Source organism: Leopardus geoffroyi, chromosome B1, assembly GCF_018350155.1.
Source record: "Leopardus geoffroyi isolate Oge1 chromosome B1, O.geoffroyi_Oge1_pat1.0, whole genome shotgun sequence".
In the NCBI taxonomy this organism is placed as follows: Eukaryota; Metazoa; Chordata; class Mammalia; order Carnivora; family Felidae; genus Leopardus; species Leopardus geoffroyi.
This window is the reverse complement of record NC_059327.1, coordinates 75,636,377-75,659,176: the sequence shown is the minus strand read 5'-3', so window position 1 is coordinate 75,659,176 and position 22,800 is coordinate 75,636,377. Positions and strand designations below refer to the sequence as shown.

General features: G+C 41.6%; 1 protein-coding gene across 2 annotated transcripts in view; it reads left to right on the top strand.

The window, feature by feature from the left end:
- The window catches only part of FHIP1A (FHF complex subunit HOOK interacting protein 1A), a 246,190-nt gene that overhangs the window by 172,459 nt on the left and 50,931 nt on the right, over positions 1 to 22,800 (top strand). For both annotated transcript variants that reach the window (XM_045465790.1, XM_045465792.1), the window contains 2 exons: positions 6,396 to 6,554; positions 8,576 to 8,662. In XM_045465790.1, coding sequence (XP_045321746.1) covers positions 6,396 to 6,554; positions 8,576 to 8,662 — 246 coding nt within the window. The remainder of the gene's footprint in view (positions 1 to 6,395; positions 6,555 to 8,575; positions 8,663 to 22,800) is intronic.

The window sequence follows — 22,800 nt, the reverse complement described above, 5'->3', positions numbered from 1 at the left end:
GGATTCAAAATGAATGTATCACATGTATTAGCATGTAACTAGATCCACATGTGTGAACATCAGTAATCTAAAAACATGTTGAGTAGAAAAAGTAGAAAGAGGTTTCATATAGCATGTTAGTATTTACATAAAATTTACATAAGGTTTTAACTCAAAAAACTTTAGTATAGACTGTTTTTTGGACACATATGTATACAGCGAAAGTACAAGACCAAGCACAGGAATAATACGTACTGAGTTCAAAATTGTGGTTATTTCTGGGGATGAAGGAAGGAGAAATGATTGGAGTAGGCTTTAGCTCTATTTGTAATGTGGTTTTTTTGTTTTTTGGGGTTGTTTTTTTTTTTTTTTTTTTTGAAAAAATAAAGAGCACTCTGAAGAAATTATGGCAAAATTAAAATATGTTAAATCTTGGAGGTGTTTTTAGGTTTTATGGTTTGTAATATTTTTTACTTCAAAATGTAAACATATCACTAGAATGGAGCAGTTTTTAATGTTTAGATACCCACTTATTATGTGTTATAAGCAGAATTCACTGAGTAATTGTTGCTTTTATAAAAACGTGTTTTAAAACACGGTACAGTTCATTAAAATCGGAGGGACAACAACAGCTCCAGCTGACCTTATTTGCTAGAGTAGAACACAGAGGTCCGTTGTGCCAAGTTGCCCCTCAGGATAGATCCCATAATCTCATTTGTACCCAGTTTTCTATAATTACATCTGACAACATAATTAAAAAAAAAAAAAGAACTCTTTATGTTGATGATAAAAGCGTACTCTGTTAGCCATCCAGCTAAGGACCACAATTGACAAAAAGCTTTCTGTAATTAGTATGATTGTCAAAGTGTGTTAGCATCAGGCTTTGGGAAGAGTAATAACTCTTTCAGGAAACTGGACCACATTTTGGAAACTTTTGTGTTGTAGTTTTTAGGAAGAGCTCGTTCCGCTGCCTCCACTGGCAAGACGTGCTCTCCCAGAAAAGGAGGAGAATGAGAATACTCTAGGGTACAGTTTAGTACTGACAAATGATAGATGGGCAACTATATATGACCCTATCACTTTTGATTTTTTGTAACCAAACATTGATGGTTATATCTTCATCACTTGTTATATATTGGCCAAAGTAGAAAGCTGCATATAGGTAAATCAGGAAATGCAAATTGAATTAAGCAACCTGTAGGTACACAGCCACTGATAGAAAGTTATTTATCTCCTCTCCAAAATTTATGAGCTTTTTTATTTTGGCAAGTTGTATCAAATGGTCCCCACCAGCTGTTTTGCTGCTAGCTTCAGACTAAAGTCATCTTCTAGAAATCTTTTTCTTTTGCTAAAATTAACCAGGTACCATTAGTGTTTAAAGTTAATGATGGACCTTCCCTGAATTGTTCCGCCCTCTCTGCATGTCCTCTTTCCTCACCTCCACTGGAAACACTGCTGTGTGTAAGCCACGATGCCCATCTCTGTACATGCGTATTGTCTTTAATTCTTTCACCAGTTCACTGAAGAAGCTGAACCTTAGAAACCTCTGTAAATGGCACAGTCAGGTTTGAAACCATGTTAGTCTGATACTAAAATCCACAGTTGCAACAAGTCCCATACTGTTCTGCTGTCAGGGAAGTGGTTTGCTTTTTATTTTATTTTGTTTTTATTATTTATTTATTTATTTATTTATTTATTTATTTATTATTTATTTAAAAAAAATTTTTTTTAACGTTTATTTATTTTTGAGACAGAGAGAGACAGAGCATGAACGGGGGAGGGTCAGAGAGAGGGAGACACAGAATCTGAAACAGGCTCCAGGCCCTGAGCCGTCAGCACAGAGCCCGACGCGGGGCTCGAATTCACGGACCGCGAGATCGTGACCTGAGCCGAAGGCGGCCGCTTAACCGACTGAGCCACCCAGGAGCCCCTATTTTATTTTGTTTTTAAAGTTTTTGAGAGAAAGAGAATATGTGTGAGAGAGCCCTGACATGGGGCTCAAACTCACGAACTGCGAGATCATGACCTGATCGCTTAACCAACTGAGCTACCCAGGCACCCTGTTGTTTTGAACTGTTGTTATCCTTATGATTTTATATTGTGATTAGCTTTCTTTTAAGGAGACTCTTGAGAGAAGATAAATTAGAAATACTGAGTTAACACTTAATGGGCTGGGAATAAATACTGTGTTTTAAAATTACTTTTTTTTTGTTTGTTTTGTAGAGAGGATCATAAAAGGCTCAAATAATAGATGGGTATTTTATGTTTAACTGTTGAATGTCTATGTTTTTTTAAATTTTTACGTTAAAAATGAAATATAAAAGTAAATAGATTATGTCATTAAACTATTGGGAAAATGATCTGCAAAACCTATTGTTGCCTCTCCTTTTCCCTTCTACTGTTCCCACAGCACCCCCTGAGTCCCTCTGTAGAGCATTCGTGTTTCTTGCATTTGTTAGTTTGTTGGCTGTCTTCTCCGGCTCACCCGGTCTGACTTGTTCATTCTAGTCCACTCTGGAGGTGTGGATGATCTGTCCAGTCAGGTATGTTGAGTATCAGATGCTAGAAGCACTCACTATGAATAACACATCCAACTCCACAACAGACTACAGGCCTGTAGATTGAGAATCTGAGGTCTTCATGCAGAGACACCAGCTGACGCCATGGGAGAGAGTGGGAGTCGGGCGGTGTGGCGGGGCAGGGGGGCGCATCTGGGAGAGAAGCCCACAATGGAGTATGAAGGGCCCTGAGAAAAACAGGTGAACCATTTCAACATGGGAGGCGTCAAGAGTATATGTATTTCTCTGTTTTGTTTATAATGACCTTTATTTTTTAAATGAAATTTTTTTTTTTTTTTTTCAACGTTTATTTATTTTTGGGACAGAGAGAGACAGAGCATGAACGGGGGAGGGGCAGAGAGAGAGGGAGACACAGAATCGGAAACAGGCTCCAGGCTCTGAGCCATCCGCCCAGAGCCCGACGCGGGGCTCGAACTCACGGACCGCGAGATCGTGACCTGGCTGAAGTCGGACGCTTAACCAACTGCGCCACCCAGGCGCCCCTATAATGACCTTTATTGATGCATTCATTCACTCACTCAAGTGAACACCTTCAAGCCAGATAATATGTTAAAGTACTGGAAACAAACAGTAAACGAGATTGTGCATTTATCTCTTTTTCAAAATCAGGGCATTTGTTGTCCCAAAGAAGAATGTCCCCTATTTAAAGTATTTAACTCCTTGGCAACATACCCAAACAAATCATTTTAATTCCAGTTTTGAATGTGACCCGAGTGAGTTGCCTGTTACAAATTTGGAACCTCTGGCAAGGGAGAACAGAGACGGAGAATTCTCCTTGAAGGGAAATCTAATCTTGATGTCACATTTTAAAAATCAATTACATTTGCTAACTCATGCTAAATTAACCGCAGTACAAAGGCTTTAATTCTGCATACTCCCGATTCCTTAACCACTTTGAGGTTTTGAAGATGAATTCATAGACAGGCCTAATTTGTCTGACTAAAAAGCTGGGAATAGCTATTCAGTATATCAATATAATTACAGCAACATTAATTTTCAAATTACATACATCACTGACAGTAATTAAAAATAACACATACCTAATATTTTACTTAAGAAAAAAAATTTTTAAGTTTATTTATTTTGAGAGAGCGACAGAGAGCAAGTGGGGGAGGGGCAAGGGGGGGGGGAAGAGAGGGAGAGAGAGAATCCCAGGCAGGCTCCACTCTGTTAGCACAGAGCCTGACATGGGGCTCGAACTCACGAACTGCGAGTTCTTGACCTGAGCTGAAACCAAGAGTCAGATGCTAACCGACTGAGCCACCCAGGTGCCCTAGTATTCACTTTTCAAAAAGAGTATTCTGAGAAGGGCATGGTTCAGATGCAAACAGAAGCCTGCCAGTGCAGAAGGACAGTGCCATGTGACAGCTGGACACAGAGGCCTACTTTGTTCTGGCCTACAGAAAGTGGAGCCAGAGGATGCCTGTGCTGTCTTCTTCAGAGTGGCAGAGAAACATGGATGAAAATGTTCTGCAGAATAATGAGTATTGCATAGTCTTAAGAACAAGACTCCAAACCTTCATTGCTAAATATTTATGTCTTCCTTTCCAAGACTTTGCTCAGAGATCAGATTCATTCACCCGACCAACACATATTTCTAGAACACCGACTGTCGGCCAGGCACTATGGAAGGCTGGTGCTGGGGAAAGAGCAGTGAATAAGTCAGACCAGATGAACTGGAGAAAATAGCCAATCACCTAATAAAGATGACCAGAAAGATGACTGTTCCACAGAGGAATCGGAGAGTGCTGTGGGAACAGGACAAGAGAAAAGGAGAGACAGCAATGAGTTGGCAGATAATTTTTCCAAGTTCAGCATACCTGTTTCCATACTTTCTTCTGACTTTCTGTTTCTGATGCCAAGCCCTGGATTATTTTGTCGTATCTCATCTGTCTGAACCTGCCTTCCCTCCTCTCTCTAGTCTTGATGGCTTGAGGTACCACCATCTACAAATGGATGACTCCAGATCTCCACGTCTGGTCCAGATCCCACTCCTGACATCAGAAGCACACATCTGTCTACTAGGCTCCCCATCGGGGTGTCCCTCAAGCTCTTTTCCCTGGCCTCCAAAACCCTATAGGATCTGAACCTGCCTGGTTCTTTCTACCTCTACCTTTACATTCCAGTAATGCTGTATTTCTCTTAGTTCCTGGAAGATGCCATCTTTTCTTACCCCTATGAGCTTTTGTACATCCGCTGCTTGAAATAGTCTTCCTTCCAAGGCTCTTTTTTTGGCGTAACTCCTATTTATTCCTCAGCAGCTTGGATATCAGTTCTGTTGAGAACATTTCATGCTCTCAGTCCCCCAAGTCTAGAGTAAGAGCCTTTTGTATATCCAGAGCACTATATTTTTTCTCTTACATATTTTGAGTATTTATTGCGCTATTGTAATTGGCCTGTTCATCTCTTATTAGACGGTCAGATCAATGAATAGTTCACTCTTTCTTTTCCGGGGCTAACTCAGGATTGAACGTTTCCTTGAGTGTTCAGTCTGATTTGAATTCCTTGTAAATTTAGCATTTACCCTGGAGCAGTGCCTTCTATAGATGACCTCGTTGCACCCGTTCTGGGCCGCTCCTGCCCGTTCTTTGCATGGCTGCCAGATTGGGATCTCTAAGGTGCTGTTTAGCTGGCATTAGTTCCCAATTGGGAGGCCTCTAGTACTGTGAAATTAATAGTTTTCCTTGGTCTTATACTCTGCAAGATAAAATCAATAGGTACCCACTGTAAATGTGTTTCTTTCCTACACTTCTATCTCTATTAAAGACATCACCAGGGTGCCTGGGTGGCCCAGTCGGTTAAGCATCTGATTCTTGATTTCAGCTCAGGTCTTGATCTCATAGTGTGAGAATGAGCCTTGCTTTGGGCTCCCCGATGGGCATGGAGCCTGCTTAAGTCTCTCTGTCTCTGTCTCTCTCTCTCTCTCTCTCTGCCCCTCCCCTGCTCACATTCTCTCTTTGAAAAAAAAAAAAAAAAAGAGGATCGCTATTTTCTTAAAGACCAAGCTGGATAACCTGACACATTTGAGTTCTCATTCACCCTCACTGACTAAGCCCAAATGCTGAAAGTTTCATGTTAGCACTGAGAGAGGATGTAAATAAACCCTGTGACCTTTGGATTACTACTGGATTGATAGAGGCCTGCCTAGTGCATTCTCACAGCCACCTGACACATGATACTCAGCTCTATTTCCTCCTCTCTTCTCTTATTGCTGATGCTTCAGTTTAGACCCACCTTAGCTGATCATCATCACATCTAACTGGCCCATGACCTCCACTTCTTGCTATAATTTGTGGAGATCAGATTAAGGTGCTTTCTAAACTGTAAACATGTGCGTATTGGTCATGACCTTTAATACGTCTGCACGAATCTTTCTCATAAGGCTACTCATGGTTCCTACCTGTGCGATCTTCTGTCCTGGATTGCCTTAGTCTTTCTCTGGATTTGAACTCAGTGTGTTGTACTGTAATGCATTGTATATGGATCCGCCTCTCTCCCAAACACCTTGCAGGCAGACTCATGTTTTCTTCATCTCCGCATGTGTCTCCCTCCACTCCCTGTACCCCCAGCTGAGCGTATGCCTGGCATATAAGAGATAAGCAGCCTGTATTAACTGTGCATGTGTCAGCCAAATCCCTTTGGTGCTGCTGTGTCCTCGGCTGGAGTTGAAACCTTCACCTGTTGAGTCCTTCCTAGCTAGCTGATATTTTTGAATATTTGAATAGCCTCGGTGCTTAGAGTGTGGTCTTTGGACAAGTGGCATTAGCATCACCAGGCAGCTATGAGTTTACAGGCTAAGAACTTTGGAAAAGAGCTTATTTTTATGTCTGAACACAGGTACTTGCAACCGGGCTCAGTGGTCTCTACTCTTCCCTGCCTACAAAGCTCGAAGAGAAAGGTGAGGAATGGCACTGCCTTCTGAAGGACGACTGGCTCCTACTCCCTGCTCTCGTTCAGTTCATGAACTCCCTGGAGTTTTGCAATGCTGTCATACAGGTGGGTACTGGAACACAGTAGAGGAGCCCTTTGTGCTGGTGCATTCAGGATACAAGCACTGCGGAAGATAGTTCATCAGCATTCCTTTTTAAAATTTTAATGTTTATGGAATATTGCTGCTTTATTTTAAGCATACTGAATGTCCTTGAATGAACAAAAATGTTAGTTTATAGGTTTGGGGGAAGTTTTAATTGAGAAGAAAATAAGTAGGTTTTCTTTATCTTCCTTATAAAAAGTGTTAATTCTGTTTTGATTATCCACTTAACCATCAAAAATAAGTTCAATGCTTCACTCATTAAATAGATATTTTTAGGCTTCTAAGTACACCAAATTATACTACTCTTACTTCAAGGTCTTCTTGGGAGTATACAAAGGAAAACACTTTATTTTGCTTAATGGTGCATGCTACATAAAGAATATTGTTATCCCAATTGAATTTAGAAGAAGTTAAGCATCTTCTTAGCAACACAAATTAAATCTATGCTTTGAAATTGGTCTGCTTCGGGGAAAAAACAACCACTGAACTCTAGTATATTTGGCTCCTTGATTAGATTTTTACCTTCAGATTTCTTGTTACTGCTTTCAATAAAAATCAGATTTTATATATATTTAAGGATGTAGTGGTTTTTCATAAAAAATGTTTTCTTTCTATACAATACAAATATTACCTTCATATTGGATTTATTAAGAAATCAAGTTTTCCTTATGTTGATTATAAGGTGAAAAATGTTAGTTATAATCTGTTTATCTACCAAATAAAGAAATAGCTTCTGGAAGAAAATGAAAGTAAATTACTTTAGTTCCTATCTCATTTTTATTGCTAAGTCAAAGGAAGTTTTATTTATATATAAGATAAATGGATTACATCTTCAGGGGTTTTTTTTTTCCCCTTTAATATTACAGTCTATCAACATTTCTTGCAGAAGTGTGTGGAAATAAAAAAGATGAAACTATTAGTTCCTTCCCAAATGTACACACAGAGAGAGATTATCAGTAATTTAAAGATCTAGCTTTACTTCTAGAAATTGCTTTTCACTTTATTGTTTGATTTTATTATTATTATTATTTTTTTTAAGAAAGAGAAGTAAAAGCTAACAGGCATGGTTAAAGACAGAGAAATGATATATTTCATGCTATATTTTGAAATTGAGGCCATATAGTTTTAAGATTTTTTTGTTTGGAGGTATTACTGAAAAGATTACTCATAAAAGATATTAGTAAAGTGTTATCCATGCTAAATATATTTTAAAAATCAAACATAGGAAGAGTTGTACCTCTGGTAATGTTTTCAACTTTTGAACAGAATCTTATTTTTTAAGAAAAGATTTTCTACATGCCTTCCCCTCAGTATAAATGTCAGAAAATCCATCATTAACATGAATTCTTTCTGCTAGCAAAATAAATGTATTGAATTGTCCACTCTAGTAGTTGTACTCTTTTTTTTTAATTAGTCAGAAGTTGAGATGGGGCATAGGTGAAGTTATGGGGCAAAAATATACTTTATAGTTTGTTAATTTTAATTTATGTGTCCTTATACATATTCAATCCACTATCTGTTTTCAAGTAGAAACTTGAAATTATCAGTTATTTCAGAAGTTTATTTATTTATTTTGAGAGAGAGAGTGTGAATGGGGTGGGGGGCCAGAGAGAGAGGGAGAGAGAATCCCAAGCAGGCTCTGTGCTGTCAGTGCAGAGCCCAACGTAGGACTCGATCCCATGAACCTTGAGATCATGATCTGAGCCAAAAATCAAGAGTCGGATGCTTAAGTGACCGAGCCACACAGGCACCCCTAAAGTTACCAATTTTTAAATTTGAAAGTCCAAGCTGTTTATACTGGAATAAACCATCTGAAAAAAATTACATAGTGGTTTGAAGTCTGAATTACTTTTTAACCATGGAATAAATGGCCAAAATATGAATTTCCTTTTTTAATGTAGGATGTTCACAGAAATGTGTGATTTTAAGAAGACCTAAAGATTAAACTCTTTGTCTCTTTCATGACTACCTGTTTCTCTCTTAGGTGGCTCACCCCTTGATTCGCAATCAGCTTGTTAATTATATTTACAATGGGTTCTTGGTACCGGTCTTGGCTCCTGCGCTCCATAAGGTCAGTGACTGGCTAATGTAATCTTGTCTGTTTATGGTACAACTGGTGGAAATTGAGGAAGGTGAACAGTGTAATTGACTTGATAGTGACCTTAGCTTCATTTTTCTTCTCATTCCATTCACATTCCCCAGCAATATCAAAGATAGGTCTTTTTTAAAATTTTTTTAATTTTTAATTTTTTAATTTTTATTTTTTTAAATATGAAATTTATTGTCAAATTGGTTTCCATACAACACCCAGTGCTCATCCCAACAGGTGCCCTCCTCAATACCCATCACCCACCCTCCCCTCCCTCCCAACCCCCATCAACCCTCAGTTCTCAGTTTTTAAGAGTCTCACTTAGCATAACACTCTCCAGTTCCACCCACAAAAGGCCTTTGCTACAAAAGGCCATTTTCATTCTTTCTCATTGCCACGTAGTACTCCATTGTGTATATAAACCACAATTTCCTTATCCATTCATCAGTTGATGGACATTTAGGCTCTTTCCATAATTTGGGTATTGTTGAAAATGCTGCTATAAACATTGGGGTACAAGTGCCCCTATGCATCAGTACTCCTGTATCCCTTGGGTAAATTCCTAGCAGTGCTATTGCTGGGTCATAGGGTAGGTCTATTTTTAATTTTTTGAGGAACCTCCACACTGTTTTCCAGAGCGGCTGCACCAGTTTGCATTCCCACCAACAGTGCAAGAGGGTTCCCGTTTCTCCACATCCTCTCCAGCATCTATAGTCTCCTGATTTGTTCATTTTAGCCACTCTGACTGGCGTGAGGTGATATCTGAGTGTGGTTTTGATTTGTATTTGCCTGATGAGGAGCAGTGTTGAGCATCATTTTGTGTGCCTGTTGGCCATCTGGATGTTTTCTTTAGGGAAGTGTCTATTCATGTTTTCTGCCCATTTCTTCACCGGATTATTTGTTTCTCGGGTGTGGAGTGTGGTGAGCTCTTTATAGATTTTGGATACTAGCCCTTTGTCTGATATGTCATTTGCAAATATCTTTTCCCATTCCGTTGGTTGCCTTTTAGTTTTGTTGACTGTTTCCTTTGCAGTGCAGAAGCTTTTTATCTTCATGAAGTCCTGATAGTCCAGTTTTGCTTTTAATTCCCTTGCCCTTGGGGATGTGTCAAGTAAGAAATTGCTGCGGCTGAGGTCAGAGAGGTTTTTTCATGCTTTCTCCTCTAGGGTTTTGATGGTTTCCTGCCTCACATTCAGGTCCTTTATCCATTTTGAGTTTATTTTTGTGAATGGTGTAAGAAAGTGGTCTAGTTTCATCCTTCTGCATGTTGCTGTCCAGTTCTCCCAGCACCATTTTTACCATTGGATATTCTTTCCTGCTTTGTCAAAGATTAGTTGGCCGTACTTTTATGGGTCTAATTCTGGGGTTTCTATTCTATTCCATTGGTCTGTGTGTCTGTTTTTGTGCCAAAGATAGGTCTTAACAATGGCAACAGTTTAAGTCTGATGGAATCCAGCTGGTGTCATAGAACCCAGCATTGTGAATGTTAAGTAAGATAGTCTATGTGAGGATTAGCAAATGACTCTGACTCTTGCATTTCCTTCAGTTCATGGGGAGTAGCTACTTGGAACTCTCTGTTAAGCTGTCCTCTGAGGCCAAGTCTGTTCTAGAGAGTGAAAGGTTTACTGTGATGGGGAAAGGGGCAGTGGTAGCACAAGTGTCATAGATTCGTCATCTCCTTAATAGAACGTAATTTTTTATTATAACAATTGTGTGACAGCAAAAATTAAAGCGAAGCAACTTAAGGTCCCAGCAAAGATTGGCTGTCCCATTAACACCACTCTGAATTCCTTATGATGCACTCATTTCATATAATAAATCAACTGGTATCTTTTCCATTGTGAGCTGTCCAGAGACACCCATGCACCTAGAATTCTAATTACAAGGAGTTTTTCTTCACTGAGTAAAGAGACACATAGAGTATTTAGTTCATAGAATCTTTGTGGAGTTACTAGAGTTGCCAGTGCATGTGGGGAGATAAGCAAGAAACAACTTATCACATGTGTTGATGGGATGCCCAGGTTTCTACATCTGAAAGTACCATTTCCATTGGTTCTCATTTTACAGAATTGAAGAATACCTTATTATGGCAGCTTTGAAGCCATGGTAATGGGGTTTCTAGTTTAGAGCAACAGGTTTGATAGAAAATGTTCATCTTTTACCATTTAGTGCTGCACTATTTTGCAAAACAGTGTTTTTGGTCTGACTGGGACTTTTGTGCTACTTCTAGGTTCAGGAGGTCATCTTGGATGTGGTTTAAACCTCAAAATATTGATATTTCCAGATTGTTTTAGTGGTTAATGGGCACAAAGGGACCAAGTGTTCAAAATGAAATCTGTCTTGGAAAACACAGGATATATCTTTGGAAAATACAAACCTCATGTTTGTTTCCAGGTTGTCTTTCTTTTAGTACCTTGCTGTCCTGGAGGTGGGGTGGATGTCTTGTATTGAAGGTCTCTAAGCCTCTACGTGGAGACATTTTCCTCTATGAAGGAATACAATGCTGCTATTGAAATTCTTTGGCAGTAATTATACTCTCTCACACATTTAGACTTTCTTCCTCATTTATTCCCATGCTTTTCCTCATTGACCAGTTGATATAAAATAATTTCGCAAGTCATTATTATAATAGTGATAATTATCATATGATTATTTGTTCAGGATATTTTACATTATTATAATTATCATACCTTAATGTTACAAATATTAATGATAACTCTTTATCCATAATTGAGAATGAGATCCACCTCAGAGACTGTTACAGGGACCTCACTGGTCACTCTGTACTACTCCTTCATAGCACTTACCAGAAGTGGAATCAAATCATTAAATGTGCAATAGCTTGTTTAATGGCTGTCTCCACAGTGGTTTGCCTGCTTCTTGTGGGTAAGGTTCAGACCTGCTTTGTTCACTGGTGTATCTTCTATGCCAAGGACAGAGCCTTGGACTCGGGAGGCTGAATAAACAGTGCCCAAACAGAAGGATGTTTGTTAAGGTGCCATGCAAAGAGAATACTAATAGCACTTTATGTATATTAATTAATATTGCCCTCTATTATGCCTGTAATTAAAATATGGGGTTTTTTAAAATCATGAAGTCAGGAATACATCCTTATTGTGATAAAAAACAATACCGTCACTACTGAATAAATAAAATGCAAAGTGAATGTTACTGTATTGGATTTGAATTTCCAACCCCTAACTAAAATTCCCTAACTTTTATCCATTACAGACAGTTTCTCCCAGGGCTATTTAAAGACCAGGGAGAATATTTCCTCCTTAATTAATTTTTCTTCTTGCTTTCCAATATTTTCTTCTTTGTGGTTTTTTATCATTTAGAATGAAAAGGTTTAGGAAGGAAGCAGGGCAAGGCGGGAGGGTAAACAATCTCTCCCCTGACTGTTGGCTGCCTCAGTGGTTGATGAAGTAAGGTGCCTCTCATGAGTGGCAGGACAGGAGCCCCCGAGGCAGGTGAGGAAGTCCAGAATGGGGTGTTTCTAGAGGAGTTCCTGGGGGAACACTCACCTCCAATGGCCTGTGGCCTCTCCTTTGATATGGGAAAGGATAGCTGGAAGTCTCAGGTCTACTGTAGAGGCTCCAGTGTATGTTTTTTCATGTTTTGTGTCCCTTGCCCTGGGAGAGGAGCCTAATTTAGTATCCTAAATAAGTTTCCATGGTGTACTATCTTAGCTCCCAAGTTATGCATAGTATTTTAGTTACTGTCCGTCCCATCCACGTAGGTAGTTTGCAGAGGTGAACTCATTCTCTTTGTCTCATAAATAATATAAATAAATTCATAGTTAAAAATATTCCTACATCACAATCAATTCTCATAAACTATTTCTATGGCATTTCCTAACCAGAGATGAAGTCATCACGAAGGACTGCGGGTAATGAGAGGTGGGGTGCTGCTGCTTCATAGGCGAAGGTCGCCTCTACCATCCCTCTCCCAAGTCAGTATGTGCACAATGTAAAGTTGCCTTTGCAAGTTGTTCCATTAGGTGCTTTCTCCATCCAACACTGTGGCCTGTTAGCGCAAAGGCATATTTGTGTTAGCGCAGAGGCATATTTGATTTTTTCCACAGGGCTGCATAGTTTTCTGTAGTGTGGATATACTCATCCATAATCCCTTATCCTCAAGTCAGAAATTCAAAAAGCTTGGAAAACCTTTTTTTTTTTTTTTTAAATAATTCATGTGGCAGCACAACCTAACCTTTGCTGAACTCATTTTGTGGTAAACCCTCCCCTGAACTATCTTGAGACTATTTGTTTTTATTCCACTTGTGTTAACATGTGTATGTTCTGTGGAAGGAATACTAATATATTTGGTTATAAGGTGCTGCCTCAGATCCGCTGGGCTAGTCAAATACGGCAAATTTACTTTTCTTAAAAAACAATTTTTGTAATGTTTATTTATTTTTGAGAGAGAGAGAGAGAGACAGACAGACAGACGGAGTGCAAGCGGGGAGGGACAGAGAGAGGGGAGACACAGAATATGAAGGAGGCTCCCAGCTCTGAGCTGTCAGCACAGAGCCTGATGCAGGGCTCGAACCCACGGACCGTGAGATCATGACCTGAGCCAAAGTCGGACGCCTAACCGACTGAGCCACCCAGGCACCCTGCAAATTTACTTTTCTAAACTATGAAAAGTTTGAGTTCCAATGCATGTATGGTCTCCAGGATTTTGAATAAGGGATTGGAAGCCTGTTTTGTACATTTAGGGAAGGATCAATTTTTGGAGATAGGTTTAAAATCATACTTTGTAAAAGTCATACTAGAGAAAATGATACCATGTTAATATGGATGATTTAGGAATTAGTTTGATCTAGACACTGTGTTGTACAAAACCGGTTATTTATGACTTTAGGCAGCCCTTAACCAACAAGAGTAGTTCTCTTGTTTCTGTATATTTAATTTATTAAAACTAAATTTTCAAGGCTGAATATTCATTGGTGTGGTTGTATTAGTCTGTGTTCTCAGAGAAGCAGATGCCAAGACAGGATTAAACGTGCAAGGATTTTATTAGGGGAAATGCTTGCGAGAGAGAAAATAGGCAGCAAGGTGGGGAAGGCTGGGAGTTGTCGGACCTCAGTGCAAATGTGACCCCAAGTGAAGTAGAGAGAGGGAGGTTGGCTGGGAGTGTCCTTCGGTGTTGTGCAGTCTGAGGAGGCCCATCAGAGGAGGCCTGTGTCTCCCAGGGACAGGTCTGCCTGGTGTCCCTGCTGCACTCAGTCACTATGGGGGCCGCCTGTGGGATATGTGGCGAGGACTTCTGAGTGTAGTAGCAGGGACCCTTGGTCTCTTTCACTCCTTGTAGATGGAAGTCTAAGAGGTGGGTTCCTATGTTTCCAAATGGTTGACTGATTTCCATGCTTTCCTGATTATAGATGTGAAAGCGATGGACCTATATACTTGCTTCCTTGTGTACAGAATATTCAGGAGTTCAAATGGTCTCCACTGGCAAGGGTTTGCTTTGGTCAGGATTCACTTGACAAAGGAGTGTACTATGTCAGTCACGATGAGTATGCTGCAGTCGCAAATGACGCCAACATCTCAGGGGCTGAAAAAACTAATTCTTATTATTTGTTCACACTACTTGTCCATCTTGGGGTGTGGGGCGGGCAGTTTGCAGCTAGCGTTCCTCCATGTTCTTCTAACTCAGGGACCCAAGGTGGGGGTCCATCTGGAACTGATAGCTGGGCACATAATGTCAGAGGAAGAGAACACAGTAAATGGTCCACTGGCTCTTGAAGCTCTTATCTGGAAGTGACCCATGTCATTTCCATTCACATTTTGTTGTCTAAAGCAAAGCAAGTCACCAGGCCACATCTCAGAGGGAGGTGCAGTTCTACCATTTTCCTAGAAGAAGAGAAGTCTGCAGTGTGATTACAATATGACCCTAATGTCTGTCATATGTATTTTATCAGTCAGGGCCCAGAAGGAACAGATGGCACTCAAATTGGGCAGTGGGGGGACTGGTTACAAGAGTATGGTGTTTCAGTGATCTACTCCTATGTAATAAATTCTCCCTAACTTAGTGACCTGAAGCAACCATGTATTAGTGTAAAGCACGACTCTTTGGTTCAGGAATTCAGGCTGGGCACAGTGGGGATGGCTCATCTCTCTCTGCTCTTTGATATCTGGGACCTCAGCCGGGATGAGTACGGTGGCTGGGGCCTGAATATCTTGGGGCTGATTGGAACGATGGGTTTCTTTCTCTTCATCCCCCTTCTCCCTCTCCCTCTTTCCCTCATCCCACACAGTTTCTTCACAGGGCTGGCTTGGGCTTTGTCTCAACATGGCAACTGCAGATAGATGGATTCCTTTTTGTTTGCTGGGGGCTCAAGAGACAGGAAGTAGAAGCTGTCAGTCTGGAAACGGAAACAGTGTTACTCCTGGCATATTTTATTATTATTCATAGAAGTCAGAGTCCACCCCTTTTCAAGGGGAAAGGACATAGACCCCACCTTTTGATAGTAGGAATGTCAAAGAATTTGTGGGCAAGTTGACCATGGTTACCATCCCTAGGACTGAATGTGTTTGTAAAGTGTCAGAGAGAGCTGTGTGGAGAGGGCCACCTGAATAGAACCAGAAACTTCAGGTGTGGGTCACAGCCAATCTGAGGCAGTGCCTCAGAGAGGGAGGCAAGGGAAGAAATAGCCAATTTCATTCTCCTCCTTCCCTCTGGTCTCCTGCTGGACTCCCTTTGAGTGAACCCAAATGGAAACCAGATAGCAAGGGAACTGTGGAAAGAAAGTGGTCCATACAGGTCATCTGGGGCTCAGAGCATGGTGGAAAAGATGGAGAGCAGATATGGAGAGGCGAACAGAGGTGATTCAGCACACGTATTTACTAGTATCAGCACTTTAGAGTGTCGATTGTAGGAACAGACAACTGTAGAGTGTATTTGGATTTAGTGCTTAAGTAAAATGTGGTTCAAAAATTTCTAGAAACACAGAAGTCCACTTGTCATAGTTTATAGTTACTGCCTGTTTCTATGTATTGATCCTTGTTCTCTGGAACCTGAAATCATAGTTAGACTTTAATGCGACAGGCAGATATGCTAACGATATACCAGATATGAATAAACAATGAAAAATTACCTAAAGCACAGGCAGAAGCAGGGTGTGCGCTGGAAGAGTACTATACCGTGAATCAGAAGATCTGAATTCTAGTCCTGGCTCTCAAATTTACTGCTGTGTCACGTTGTGCAAAGTTTTTAGCCTCTCTGAGTCTGTTTCCTCAGCTGCACAGTGGGAACAGCAAACTCCTCTTTCCTCCTTGCAGGGAATGGAGAGCAAACATGAGAGCATTCTGAGAATCACCTGCCGTTATGTGCAAAGGTGCTATCATAGTTATTCCAGGACAAATTCTGCCGTCTCCTATACAGTCAGAGGATAATATTGTGTGTTCTAAGACCACTTAGTGATTGTGCACCGGAAGCAAAGGTCTGTACCAGACCCTATGGGGAAATGAAGTTGCCTGAAAACCTTCTTGTGTCTCCATGGGGTTTATAATCTGGGACCTAGGATCCTGACATGTTAAGCACAAATGTGAGGCAAGATGGACTAACATAAGTGCTGTCCCAGAGAAGGAAGCCAGGCAGGTGGGGGAAGGTGTGGGGTGGACACAGAAGGTGGAGTAGTTAGGGAGAGAGTGATGTGAGTGACCTGGGGCTGAACCTTGCAGGTGAGCAGGTGGGGAAGGACGTTCAGGAAGCGAGCTCCAGCGGGAGTCCGGGCTCGGGGCGGACCGGAGCGCTGTGGTGTACACAAGGGGACAGGGAGAATGAGGACTGGGCAAAGACCCTGGTCTGACTCCCAGGGCAGGTGAGCATTTGCATCCATAGTGAGCAGTTTCGGTGCAGAGGGAGTTGGGAGATCGGGCTCAGGACCCGTCTGGCGGTGACAAGATACGGCAGTAGGTGTGGTTGGCGTTTTGGGATGTGTGGGGGTGAACTGAAAGAAAACAGAAAGAAAGGGAACTCAGGAGAAAGGAAGGCTGAAGAAAATAGGGATACAAGGAAGAAGGATCCTAAAGAGAAGATATTATCCCTCTTGCTGCCCATAAAACCCTTTCAAACTACTGAAAGAGATGACTGCTTTTCTTTTTTATGTACGCCTGCCAGCTTTCCCCTTGCTGGATCATTAAATGCACTTAAACTTTTGTTTAAAATTATTGGGATTTGAAAAAATTGCTTTATTAACAAATCCAAGACTTCTGACTCCCTAGTAACCACCTTTCCCCTTTGATGTCCACTCCGTGGACTCTCCTGGTTCTCCTGTAGTCTGTTGGCCGCACAGACTTAACTTTCCCCTTTCCTTCTCTAAATAATGGGCATGCGTGGGGCTTGGTCTTCTGCTGATCAACCCCTACCCCCGCAATGAACTACACAGATGGCCTGAAAATCCTCCACCGCTGGCTGGATATTTTTGCCTAAGCGACCTACTGTGTTCCTCAAATTTAGAATATCAGAAGCCAAACTCGTAGCTTTCGCCCCAGTCCAGCTTAGCTCCTCCTCTGCACGTCGTTTATTTCCTAGTTACCTGGCCTAGATGCCTGGGTGTTTTTGAACCTTTTCTCTTACTACCCCCTTTGTTAACCTTTCTTCGTAAGGTTCTTTTGTGTGATCCTTTTGTTTCTTCTCCCAACATGGGCACTTTAGGTCCCGTCTCCATGTGCCTTGACCAGGGTTACTGTCTGCTCACACGTCTTGTTGCTGCAACTTCTTTCCTCAGGTTGTCTCACACGTATGGCTGGGTTAAGCTTTCTAAACATATCTTTAAAGCCATTACCCTCCCTCTGAAACCTGAAATGTCCCCATTTCCCTCGGTCTCCTCAGTCCACACCTTGCGCCGTGCCCCCTCACCCCCCACTCCAGGCCATCCTCATTCTTGCTTCAGAACCTCTCCTATACTTAGCTTATTTCCTTTGCTTGGAATTTTCTCTTCCCTCCTCTTCTCTCGTCAGGTCTTACTGTCTCTTCAAGGACCAGCTGAAGTCCCACTCCTGCCTGTGGCTTTCCCTGACTTTGTGGGTTCCAGGCATCTCCCTTTTCTAGAATCTGTAGCTTAGTGTCTGCGTCAATCTTTTATCCATGAGCCTATTCTCCTTTCTGTTGTTTGATGTATCCTTGGCATTTGACTCTGTTTCCCCGCCTCCATCCTATCAGCTGCAGTTCCTAAACAGTGTGCCAGGTCTCGGTGAAATACTCTAAATTTATGAGGGAAGTACAGTGACGTCTGTCAGATACCACATGAATTACTGGCTTGGAATTGCTGAGTTTCAGTATTAACTATACATTCCTTTCAATATGATTGTGCTTTTGTAAAACTGAGTTTTTGGTGGGTGCTGTACATAAAAATCAAGTATCACCTGAAAATCATTGTGGAATGTGGAATGACGTTGGTATTGTCCAGTCTGATTCCGAGGTTTGAGTGCCCAACAGGAGGTAACTTGTTAGGACTTAAGTACACATTAAGTTGTTTGGACTGAAATACTTAATAAATGGGATGTTTGGGTATTTCTTTTGGCCTAGAGGTGCTGTGAAAAAATTACTGATGCACTGAAGGTGCCATGGACTGAGAAAGTCCTACGACCTCTGTGTTGTAATGCTCTTTTATGCCTCCAGAGCAGGGCTTGGAAAACTATGATCTATGGGCCAAATCTAACAGACTATGGCCTGTTTTTGTATATCCTGTGAGTTAAGAATGCTTTTACATTCATCTACAGATAAACGGATGAACAAAATATGGTATAAACCTACAATGGAGTATTATTCAGCCTTCGAAGGAAAGGAAGTTTTGATACAGGCCTCAACATACATGGGCCCTGAGGACAGCATGCCAAGTGAAATAAATGAGTCACAAAAAGACAAATGCTGTATGGTTCCACATAGTAGTCAAATTCATAGAGTCAGAAGGTAGAACAGTGTTTGCAGGGAGCCTGGGGGAACATGGAGTTTATTGAGTATAGAAGTTTTCAGTTTTGCAAGATGGAAGAGCTCTAGAGATACATCGCACAACAGTGCGAATGTACTTTACTGACCTGTCCACTTAAACATGGTTAGGATGGCAAATTTTATATTATGTGTATTTTACCAAAATTTCTTTTTAAAAGAGTGTTTTTCACCTTTCTCAAATATTGTTTTTTAAAAATGTTTATTTATTTTTTTTGAGAGAGAGTCAGCGAGTGGAGTGGGGGGGCAGGGAGAGAGAGGGAGAGAGAGAATCTCAAGCAGGCTCCGTGCTGTCAGCGCGGAGCCCCACGTGGGGCTTGAACTCGCAAACCGTGAGATCATGACCTGAGCCCAAATCAAGAGTTGATGCTTAACCGACTGAGCCACCCCATCACCCCTCAATTAGTGTTTTTTAAAGAAAGGAGTATATGACAGAGCCTGTATGTGACTCACAAAGCCTACGATATTTACTCTCTGGCCCTTTACAGGAAAAGGTTGCTAACCTGTACTGTAGGAGGCAGCATGGTGTCCTGTATTCGTTAGGTGATCCCTAAATGTTTGAAGATGGTGGTTATACTGGAAGGAAGTCCCTAGGTAGAGAGGCCTAGTAAGGGGATTATCAAGACCCTTTGTTGTTGGTGCTGGTCGTTTTTTGAATGCGGTGATCAGGCTGGGGAGTAGCAGATAAAAACGGAAGTGAGGCAGGCTGGTTGACTTTGTCACTAGCTTGGAAAAATCTCTGTGCAGGTGTGTCGTTTAGGCCTCCTGGGCTGGCGGGAGACTGGCAGACTGCTGGCAGTAGCAGCCAAAGATGGCGTTCGTGCTTGTCCTGGCCATGGCGGGGTTAGAAAGAGGGGACTGGCAAGGCATTTGGAGGAGAAAGGGTGCGCGAATAGCATCCCAGGCTGTGTCGTATTATTATGGTCAAGTGTCTTGTGGACTAGCATGTTCTTCTGTTCTGTGGGTTATTTTGGCTCCCTTATTTGGAGACCGTTAGGAAATTGACAGGAGACCTTGACAGGGGAGTGTGCTGAAGGAAGGGAGAGAGAGAAGGAAAAATAATTACATACCCCGCTTTTTTGCAGGCAGCTCACAGACATTAGCAGTAATAACTGACCTCAAAGAAAGCCTGTACCTTTGGTTTTTGTGAAGAGCAGCCAGCTGTGTTTCATTCAGCAAGTTACTCCGTACAAGGATGCTTGGAAAAGAAGTAAAAAAAATTTACCAGAAAACCCAATTTCCCACCATCTCTTGTGTGCTACATGCTTGAACAATATACATGGGTAGAATAATTTCAGCCATTTCCTTAAAGGCACGTGTGGCTGGCTTCCTATAAACCACGGTGGAGCCCATTTGTTTTACAATCTTGTCTCCTAAACACACACATACATATTCATGATCTGTATCCTGTGAGCTCAATAATTCATGGCTTATTGACTTAGGTTGATGGATGGAAGTTTTTTGGGGACTGGAGAAGATGGAAATTTTGAGAGGCTGGGAGCAGCCACACTCGTGAGTCACCCATTTGCTCTTAGTGTGTCTGTGGGTTAGGTGGGCTGGGACCCCTTTGGAGTCTAATTGGGCTCTCACTGGCTAGGAATGTTTTTGACTTTTATGCTCAGGGGAACTTGTGACTGAAAGTTTTAAGAGAAATTAAATACCATCTTCAAATTATCACCAGTAATAAATGTTAAAGAGCTATAATTGGATGCTGAGTTTACAGGAGGTGTGCACTGACCTCTGAGGTCATACTGTTTTTAGTCTCCAGGGAGGAGTGGGCAGAGCAGCCTGTCACTTAACTGTCACATCACTCCGTTTCTTCTGTCCACCCTTCTTTACGCATCTCTAGTCTGGGAGATGGTGGAGAGGGTTCTGGGGTGGCCAGAGTACAGAGACAGGCCTCCTGCCTGCCCTTCTGGCAGACTTCCTGTTGCGTTTCTGGATGCCCAGCACGTTACTCGGCTGTCGTCTGCATTACTTCCTGATGAAAAACACCTTGAAGTTTTATGTCTGGTTCCAGTAATGCTGTAAAACTTCACCGATCAGGTCATTCCTTTCAGTGGGAAATTGGAAGAAAGAAGGAATCAAAAACATGGAATTAGGATGCCATCTCGGCCCTGGAATTTTGAGATTTTATATTTGAAATTTGGTGTTTCTTTGCTAAATCTTTTACAATTTCCCTTGAGTGATGGAGCTCCAAACTAGGCTCCAGCTCTGGGGTGTGCCGTATAAATAACTGTAATGGGATAATATTTTCGTCTCTCCATTTCATATTTCTGCTTATACACTTCAGTAATTTGCTTTTTAAAACCCATTCTCTACATTTTTGACCTAAGGTATCCAATCACTAAAGACTCTGGAATATTATCCTGCCCCCCCCTCCCCGTTTTTTTGCTAGCTTCTTACTCCTCTTCTTATAATGATGTTGAGCTATACTTGTTCATATGGAACTTGGTTTCTTACCATGCCTGGAGTAAACCAGTCACTTAAAATGATTCTGTCCTCCACGATGCTGAAAGCATACCTGTGCACCCACCTGGCCCATACACTGCTGGTCTGGTGTAAAGTGAAGGGGTCTCAGGGATGTCCTAGAGAAATGGGGTCACTTCTTCTAGAAGTTGCTGCTCTTGTCTCAGAGCCTGAGGCAGGCTCCAGCGGCTTCCGGTCAGGGAGGCAGGCATTCCCTTTAGGGCCATCTGGCAGTGGGGAAGCCATGTGATGCGGATGTTTGAGCTTGAGCTCAAGCGGGAAAGCCTGATGCACCTGGTGCCGTCTCCAGCTTACATCCTAGTGTCATGGTTCCAGTCTGATGCTGGAGATCTAGTTGTGACCGAGTTGCTGGGATGGCAGTGGCAAGGGGCCCGAACAGTCATTCTGTGTCCTCGGTCATCCTGGATTTATTTTATTTATTTATTTTTTTCAACGTTTATTTATTTTTGGGACAGAGAGAGACAGAGCATGAACGAGGGAGGGGCAGAGAGAGAGGGAGACACAGAATCGGAAACAGGCTCCAGGCTCTGAGCCATCAGCCCAGAGCCTGATGCGGGGCTCGAACTCCCGGACCGCGAGATCGTGACCTGGCTGAAGTCGGACGCCTAACCGACTGCGCCACCCAGGCGCCCCTGGTCATCCTGGATTTAAACAGAAGAGTCCGTGGAAGTCGAGAGGCCAGATGTAGGGATCACTGTGGTCTGTCAGTAGAGGCAGTTGAATGAGGTAATTAAAAGGCCCATCCTGTCATGGGCCTGCAGCTATGTAACATGGATTGGCTGTAGTGCTATGCAACTTGGATTGAAGAAATCATGTGAAACAGGCCAGCTTCAGACCGCCTTAATTAATAATTGCTCTATCCAACGAGAGGCAGCTATTAAATAGACCCAGAGGATTTTAGTGACACTTATAAGAGGCTTTGACTTGGAAATACTTGATTTATGAATTGAAAACTGAAGGTGTGTGTGTGCCATCTAAGACATTCAATTAATGCATTATAATTGATTAATACAATTTGAGGAAGCAATCTAGCATAACATTTCAAAAAATGTTTTTTGAGGTCAAAGAGACCTTAGTTTGAGTTCTGGCTTTTTGCTACTTAAGTAGCAATGTGACTGTGGCAAGTACCTTTGTCTATGTATATATATTATGTATGGATAAAATGATACCTATTTTATTGGGTTCTTGTGAAGAACAAACAAGGCACTGCATTTACAGTTCTTATTGTCTCTGGCACTTAGTCCTGACGCATATCACCCATTAACTTAACCAGCTGAATCTCTTAAATGAGAAATCCTTCACATGACACCGTATGTTACTGGACAGTGAATCTTGTACCATTTGTAGTCACCGGTATTTTGATTTTAGATAATATGCTTATTGTTCCCTTTTTTTCACTCTAAATAGACACAATTTTATTTGTCAATTAAATTTAGTGGGAAAAATTACTGGTTCATCAGTATTATGTAGCCCTGTAATCTATACTTCTGCTTATATTTTTTTAGACCTTTCAGTGGAGATTTTTTAAAAAATTTAAGTCCAAATTCATTAACATATAGTGTAATGATTTTACAAATCGTATTTAGTGATTGATCGCTTACATATAACATCCAGTGCTCATCCCAACAAGTGCCCTCCTTAATGCCCCTTGCCCATTTAGCCCATCCTGCCCC